The sequence below is a fragment of the Netta rufina genome (assembly GCF_964035555.1).
Source record: "Netta rufina genome assembly, chromosome: Z".
Classification (NCBI taxonomy): Eukaryota; Metazoa; Chordata; class Aves; order Anseriformes; family Anatidae; genus Netta; species Netta rufina.
Window position 1 is genome coordinate 43545402 of NC_140126.1, and position 8862 is coordinate 43554263.

Below are 8862 nucleotides of genomic sequence, written 5' to 3' on the forward strand. Positions count from 1 at the left end.
ACACACACTCTGCTGCAGCAAAGAGCAATTTCCTTGTACTGTGGTGGGGCCCTGCATCTCACCACTCTTACCAGCTTGTGGCATGCCCAGCGGGGAAGCTAAATGAAAATCCACCGCAGGCAGCAGGGCACAGTTTGGCACCTCCTGACACCACTGCCCACAATATCTTTTTGGTGGTGGATTCTTGAGACCTTACCTACTCAGATCAACAAGGCTTTTTCCTCTGACTCCACTCTCAAAGTAGCAAAAAGGCACTGATGGAGAAACAACAAAACAAGGAAATGGAGGAGGAATAACCATAGACCACAGAGTGAGGTTAGGGGCTGCTTACTGAAACGTCTGTGCTGCAAGAAGTGGGCCTTGGGAGCATTGTGGCAAGTGGCCGCCATGAGGACTACAGAGCTTCCTAGGGTGGTCTGTGGGGAAACAGTTGGACAACGCTTTTCTGTGGAATCAGGAGAGCCCTGATTCACAGGCCTTGAGCCCCCTTTGCTGTAAAAAATAAGTTTGCACTTTTACACAATGAAGAAGTTGTCCACTGTTCTTCCACAGCACAGAGCTGCCGTCACACAGCACACATGATGGGGAGACCAGGAGATTAGGGCAGTGCCACCCTGCATTGTCACATAGCTAAGTGGGGCCATATATACCTGGCCAGCAGCTTCAGAGCAATTTTATCAGTCTTGTGCTCTCTGTAGCCCTTATTTCCTATCAAGGTCCTAAACCAGAAGTGTTTTTTTAGTTATCTTCAGTCCGATAAAAAGAGATGACAGAAAACCACCTCGTGTTCTGTTACATCAGCTTTGTTTAAACTTCTGGCTTTTAAAATCCTAGTTCTGCTTTTTTTTTTTTTTGCTTTTTTTTTTCTTTTCTTTCTTTTTTTTTTTTTTTTTTTTTTTTTTTCCCTAGGTCTTTTATTCCCTATGGAGTAGCAGCGCAGGAGACCTGACAGCCGAGCCCGTGGCATGAGTCCCAGCATGACGATGCTGAGCTCCAGACAGGAGGCTCCCAAGAAAAACACTGCAGCGAGACAAGGCAACCCTACACGCCTGCCCGCACTTAGCAGCACTGCCGTGGCACTGCTGCTTGCCAGCTCACTCTATCTGCTTCTGACAGAAAGTTTTCATTCTCCGACAGAAGGTTTTGCTGTACCCACGGGCAACTCGCAAGTTTGTCTGAGTTAGAAGGCTCTGGGATCCCGAATTCAACTTCTCTGGAGAAGCGTGGATCCTGCTCCCGAAGCAGTCTGCGTGCCTATCGCTACCCTCGAGAGACTCGGTGACTGCCAAGACGTACCTCGCTGAGGACCTCCTGTAAGTGGCAGATCAGGGCAGACCACCACTATTTTCGCCTGGAATTCCCGAACACTTCACTCACCCGGTGTCACCCCTCTCCGGCTGAGGACCGCACAGACTACTAGGCACAATGAGACTCAAGGGCAGAGGCAGGAAAGGTAAACCTCGCGCTCATTAGCACGCTAATAGCTCGAACTGGGTAAGGACTACCCAGAATTTCCTCCCCCTCTCTCCCCACCGGCATTTATACGGCCCTAACAAGCGCTCCCCGCGGGCTCCGCCGCCTCGCCCTTTACCCCGGGCTGCTCGCAGCGCCGGCCGCGTCCCGGCCGGACGTGCCCTCGGCTGGCCCGGCACGGCCCGGCACGGCCCGACACGGGGTAAGAGGGCCGAAGGAGGCGACGGCGAGCCGGGAGCATCGAGCCGGGGCCCAGGGCCGGCGGCACGGAGGTGAGAGGGGGCGGAGAGAGCTCGGAGGTGAGGAGGGGGCAGGACGGACGGGGGGTGCTTCGGTGGGGCAGGGCCGGCTCCGGGAGCGACTCCGGGACCACCCCGTCCCGTCCCATCCCACCCAGCCCCGCCCGGGCCGGCCCAGCCCCGGCGCCGTGCAGCCGGCGAGGTCGGGGTCCGCGGAGCGCCGGAGGAGGAAGCGGGGCCGGGGCAGGTACCCGGCTGCCCCCCACCCCAGCAGGTCGCCCCTGTCGCCCTGTCGCGATGGCGGCGCCTTCCTGCGCGGCCACCTGGCGTCGCGGCGCTGCCCCGGGCTCGCCGGGGGCCGGGAAAAGTTTGGGAGGCGGCGGCGGAGAGCGCAGGAGGCGGTGCGGGGCCGCGGGGCTGAGCTGCGGCTCGGACGGAGCTGGTGAGTTGCAGGAGGTCCCCCCGACAGGGGTGCGCGGTCGGGGGCGCCGGGTTTGGGGCGGGGGGCGAGGGAAGCCTGCCTTCATCCCACGCGCGGCCGTGCGGGAACGGGACGGGTGGGTGGATGGGTGCACGCGTGCTGCCAGGGAATGCGAGGCGCAAACCGGTGCCTGAAACACGGACGCCAAAAAAAATAACCGCTCATTAAAGGCTTTTCCGAGGCCGAAAGCTGCCAGCATGTATACTTCAAAAAAAAAAAATTTTTTTTTTTTGAAAGTTTATTTGAGTTGTCGAGGACATTGTTCTGCAGCAGATGTTTGTTGTCTAAACTCCGTTTACATCCAGCACGGCATAATTCCGTGGTGGAAATGTGTATTGTAATGTGCTGTGGTTCTCAAAAGCCTTTTCTCTTCTAAAATTTAACACTGCCAGGGTGTGCCAGACAAATTGCATGTCTTCACTTTTGCACGTATTTTTTTGGGAAAAGCTTTAAAAATAAAATATACAGAAGTTTGGCAGTGGGTAAGCATTCTTGTCTTTCCCTTTGCCTTTCTTTAAATTGTCATTTGTGGCCAAAGCATATGGCTGTGTGTGAAAGAGAAGGGAGAACAGGAATGTGTGTGCTGGTGTTGGTAGTGGGGGGTGGTCCAGCCCCTTTGGCCAAGGCTTTTTGTTGTTTGTCTGGAAGGTAGGAAAATATGGACTCCAGCTGAGCTGCAGTGGGTGTACTGAACATATTGCTTTGTATGTTCTTGCAAAGGCAAATGTAGGAAGCCGTGAATTAAATCTTGCTCTCACTTCCGTTGACTTTGGGCTATCGTGAAAATTAAGAGCAGTTTGGCACACTGTTTTGAAGACACAAGTTTATTATTTTTCCTGCTCTAAAGTACCCAGTGACTCCTGAGATGGTAACAGCCCTCAGTCCCCCATTGGATTCTTGCTGGAGAGCGGGCTGTGAGCTGAGGGCAGAAATGCTGAGGGAATAGCTGCTGACGGGCTTGGCACCCACATTACCACCAGCTTCCCATTGCCTCCTGGCACCTGTGGGGAGCTGGGGAGAGGTATGGCACTGCCTGTGCTGCTGTGTGCTGGGGCTGAGGAGGGTGGTGGAGGTGCTCCTTGCCATAGGGCAGGGTGAGGCATCCACGCAGCACTGCCCTTCCTGTGGCGCATTCGGCACAGGAATTTTAAGTACCATGTCGGACCCCAGGGATATGATCCATGGTGGTGAGACCCAGCTCCAACCTGGAAGGGTGCTTGACCTTGTTAGGACCCTGGAGCTCTGCAGGAGACCACACAAACAGCTGTGGAAACCACAAAGCATAGCAGTGGGCAGGGAGATTTCCCAGGATGGACAATGGGCTCACCCGGCTTCTCCCTCCGTCCACAGAGCAAGGAGGACAAAGGTCAGCTAAGCAGCTGAGGAAGGCAACTGAGTTGTCCTCCACAAGACTGTGGCTCTCAGTATCATAACACTTCCTTTATTTGAGCTGTTTGGTGAACATTGATTTGGCCATCACATCTGCACAAAAACATAGCCGGGCTGCCCCTGCCCTGCCAATAGGTTTGCATTTCTAGTGGTACCTGGTGGTGCAGCAATAGGGACCCTCTGTTTGCTTTAGAGTGAATAAAATGAATTTCTGGCAGTATTGAGAGCTCCGGATATCGAGATACGTATTCAGGGGAATGCCCAATATGGGCATTCATGAATGTTCTTCAGGTCCTCTTTTTAGTATTTCAAGCTAAGGATCATGCTTTGCAACTAGTAACCAGTCATCTGTATGTATGACTGAGACAATGACTTTTTGAGGAATAATTTGTAGAGCTGTCATGAAGCAGTGGTTCAGATATCCTGGATCTGGCTGCTGCTATCTTGTTACTATAATATACAACCAGCTGTATTCTTGCTAACTGTTTGAAAATTAACGTTTTTTTTGAGTTACTGGCTACAAAGGAGGAGAAAAAAATGAAAGCATTTTTTTTAAAAGTAGCATGGCTGAAAGATATTACCTTGAAATGATGCTGCCAGAAGGAAATAATTTACTACATTATTATTTATATTAACTTTCAAGTGGCTGGTGAATGAGACTATTTCTCCAAGAGTCCTGGCAAATACTGTTACAGCCTCCATTGTCTTGCCGCTGGGCTGTCAGAAGCAGATTTACTTTTGTGATACTAAATTTGCTGTAATAATTTTAAGGGAAGAAGTAATTATGAACAATGGAAGAGACCTAGTGTGATATCAGCTGGTTGAGTCCATGCCTTCAGCCAGGGAACTGGTTTAGTGCCATAGCCTTTAGTAGAGTCATGACAGTTTACATCCACAGAGATATGGCTGATATAGTCCCATGTCTTGCCTATCATTTTCTTCACAGAAAGAACGTATTTTTGCTTTGGTAGAGAAGTATGATAACCCTACTTGGAAGAGGCTTACAGAAACATGTGTTTTGTTGCGTGTGGTGCTGCAATGATACTGAATACGATGCTCTCAGGCAGTCTGATGAGTATTGCTAGTTAAGCTATTGTTAACAAATGCTTTTCTAATAAAATATAGTTGTTTATTGTATAGTGGAAAGCACTTGCAATTCATAAGAACACAGTGGCATCTTGTTATAATCCAATACAATGAAAGACTGTGATAATTTCTGTGACAGCAGTGTGTAGATTTTAACTGAATTACAATTAGATTGAACCTTAGCTGAGGTGAAGTTCTTCTGTTGAAGAGGTTCACTGTTACTGTCCTTCAGAAAAAGAGTCAACAACCTGAGGGCCAATTTCTGCTCCTGGGAAGTGAATGAGGGGGTTGCCATCATCTTCAGAGAGTAGAAGACCTATGACACTAAGTGACAACTGTGTTTCTTGGATGATGTGTCTCTGCCTCCCTGTGTGTCTCATCACCAAAGTAGTTTGCACCTAAAAAATAGAATGGGCAAATAATAGCAGTAAATTACTCTCTCAGAAATCATTTTAAAGCATCCTGAATGTATTAAAGAATTCAAGTCATCTCACTATAGGGTTTTTTTTTTTTTTCAGATAAATTCTCTTCTGACTGAGAGAATCCAGGAAAAGGAAGGGTGGGAAAAAATGGTGTGGGTCATCCTTTAAATTCCTTTACATGCATCTGGGACCTGGTTTGCTCCTCCCCTCTTTCACAAGGCACTTGAAAAGGTATCTCCAATTCTTTAAGTGCCTGGGCCAGAGTGCTGGAATAGCAGCAGCTCATGTGATTTTGTGATTTTCAGAAACCTGCGTGTTTTCCAATAGAAGTCCAAACACTTCTGTGTTAAACCTAAGCCTGCTGAGAGTGTGCTTGCTCTGTTACACAGAATAGTGAATACCTGATTCCTTGGGATGCACAGGCCACAGGTTGAAAACTGTTGTGCTGGTGGAGGCTGAAATCTCACTTTCTTCTCTTGATATCCTTCTTTTGAAAGCTTCTTTCACATGTTTAGGAAGTGCTTGTGACCTTTGTGTACATAAAGAGTCAGGAGCTCTCTTACCTAAACTAAGCTACTTCATTTGGGGGCAAAAGAAAGTGACCAGCATCCTGTACATCCAGCACAACCTTTTGTTTTTTTTTTAGATTTTACCAGAAAACAAACAAACAAACAAACAAAAACTTTACAAATTTGGTTCCAGTTCTCTTCTCATTCCTATCCTGGCTGGGTTACCAAGCTGAAAAATTGGCTCTCCGTTCAACCTCACTACATACATTTGAGGCAAAAGCACTGTTTCTCATTGGAGTATGCAACCCCTAAGCTCTAATGTTTCTGGTAGAGTAGTAAGTGCTTTTGGCATCTCCTGATATTTTTACAAAGCTGTGCAGATTTCTTCCAATATTTATGCATAGCAATGGGGGGAAAAAAAAAAAAAAAAAAAAAGCTAGGGGAATCAATCTGCAGTTAAAAAGCAGCATAGCAAAGTCCATGGAAAAACGTTGCAGTTAATCTAAGTCATGATTTAAAGAAAAACAGAAGTAAATTGAAAAGGATGATCACTCATTGTATAATACTTAAAAAAAAAAAAAAAAAAAAAAAAGTTAAATGGATGTCTTTTATACATATTTAAAATAGAAGAAAAGTGAACCAGGATGAAACGTGATATTTAGAAAGAAACATGGTTGTGTGTGTGTGTGTGTGGTGTTTTGTTTTGTGTTTTTTTTTTTTTTTCAAGTGGTAGTAAAAAGCCAACTAATTTGAATTGGAAATAGGATTGTTTTTGTGATGGCTGGCTTTCAGAGCACCTCCTTAATTGTTAATAGAACAATTTTGTATCATTAAGGGGGGCATTGGCAGTATGCACATTTGTGTCAATGATGACTTTCTCAGGCTCTTTAATACTGAAGATTTGCTTGGGGAAGAGGATCAAGCTCAGAAAGCAGTGACTTTGCTGTGCTGCTGCTCAGGCAGTAAAAGTTGGTTGGTGTTTTGGTAGTGCCACATACACTTAGGTCTTTTTAAGACGGAGTGAGCCGATCGCTGTGAATATGTGCTTGCTGGGAGCTTTTGATATTATTTTTTTTTTGACGCTACTACATATTTTTCATATGGAAATTTTGTAAGAGGAAATACTTATGAGCAATTCTCCACATTGGCATCATACTTCCACAGCAAGAGCTACAGCTTACCCACCACCACTTTGGTAAATGCACAGCAATGCCAGACCTTGGCACCTCATCATGGTCAACATCCCTCTTGGCTCCAGGGTTCATGTTACAGGTTCAGCATCCACACAGGCTGTGAGTGACATACAATGACAGTGAAACTTATGTTGCATTTGTTGTTTTTATTTTCAGGGACTGGTTTCTGAGCCATTCTCCCAAATTAACATGCGAGACTCGCTGGAGCTGGGGATACCCACTGCCTGCCCAGAGGAGTACTTGGAGGAACGTGGCTTGATCTCCCTCTTGTGGAAAATTATTGGAACTAAATTCTTGTGATACTGAAGAAGAAACATCCCACATCAGCTCATAAAAGATGTCAGCAGTTACTATGCCCCCTGCTGATGTTGTTGGCCCTCAATCAAGTGAAGGGATGGACTCTCTGATTGTACTGCATTATAATTACACAGGAAAGCTCATTCTAAGGGAAAAGGCAACTGATAAAATAGACCTAACCACTATTGCATTTCTGATCCTATGTAGTTTCATAGTCCTGGAAAACTTGATGGTATTGATTGCCATATGGAAAAACAATAAGTTTCACAACCGCATGTACTTTTTCATTGGCAATCTAGCTCTCTGTGATCTTTTAGCTGGGATTGTTTACAAAGTAAACATTCTTATGTCTGGGAAGAAAACTCTGAGCTTGTCCTCAACAATCTGGTTCATTAGGGAAGGCAGTATGTTTGTTGCACTGGGAGCCTCCACCTTCAGCTTACTAGCAATAGCTATTGAGCGGCATTTGACTATGATTAAGATGAGACCTTATGATGCAAATAAGAAATATAGAGTGTTCCTTCTCATTGGAACATGCTGGCTTATTTCAATTTCCTTGGGTGCCTTACCCATCCTCGGCTGGAACTGTAAAAACAACTTGCCAGATTGTTCAACCATTTTGCCTCTTTATTCCAAGAAGTATGTTGTATTCTGCATTAGTATCTTCATAGCCATTCTTGTGGCCATTGTTATCCTTTATGCACGCATCTACATCCTGGTAAAATCCAGCAGCCGAAATGTCACTAACCACAATAACTCGGAGCGGTCCATGGCACTCCTTAGGACTGTTGTGATCGTTGTTAGTGTCTTCATTGCCTGCTGGTCTCCGTTGTTCATTTTGTTCCTCATTGATGTAGCCTGCAGAGTCAAGGAGTGCTCTGTCTTGTACAAAGCGAACTGGTTTATTGCTCTGGCAGTCATCAATTCTGCAATGAACCCCATCATCTATACTTTGGCCAGTAAGGAAATGCGTCGGGCTTTCTTTCGCCTTGTTTGTGGTTGCCTGGTGAAATCCAGGGTAGCCAGATCTTTGCCTATTCAGCCCACGCCAGATCACAGTCGAAGTAAATCCAGCAGCAGCAATACCCAGAAGCCAAAGGAAGATTTCCCTCAGATGAGCATTCCCTCGTGTGTCATCGAGAAGCGTGAATCTTCATTTCACAATGGAAACTTCTGTAAGTAAGGGACTTTTCAAGTCAAGGACCTTTCTGTGGCTTAGAATTAAACTACAAGTGTAGTTTAAGTATTCATGCACTTAAATCATAGGGGAAAACACTAACCACTTATTTAACTTTGAGGACTTAATTATCAACAATCATTTGCTTTGTGTGTTCTTCCAGTAACACACCTGATTCAGAGAAGCTTTCCATGCTACCCAACAGCCAGTACAGAGTCCATGTACATCTATTGACATTGTGCACCATTGCATGATGAGGTTGCATTTGGCACCACCTGATCCTGCAAGACATCAAGAAAACCTGTTAATATTCACTAAATATTCATCTAATAGACATAACTTCAGCACTCACTAAACACTGCTGATAATCAGAAAATGAGCCTGATTATTGCCGACTGGGAGAAAAGCTCATTACATCTATTGGGGATTATAGTTCTGTATATGTATCTTGCTGTTATGTTAATGGCCTTACTTGTATGTGGTATAAATAGCTGTATATTTGTACAATTCCATATTAAAAAAGTCAATGTTTGGTTAGAGTTTACAATATTTTAAACATTGTATTGTAGTATAGAGTGTAAGGTGACAAATTATTC

General features: G+C 45.8%; 1 protein-coding gene across 1 annotated transcript; it reads left to right on the top strand.

The window, feature by feature from the left end:
* Nucleotides 1-7129: 7129 nt before the first annotated feature.
* On the top strand, nt 7130-8272 carry S1PR3 (sphingosine-1-phosphate receptor 3; the record flags this gene model as incomplete). Its single annotated transcript, XM_084305084.1, has 1 exon — nt 7130-8272. The coding sequence occupies one exon, from the start codon at nt 7130-7132 to the stop codon at nt 8270-8272; it is 1143 nt and encodes a 380-aa protein (XP_084161210.1).
* Nucleotides 8273-8862: the final 590 nt, after the last annotated feature.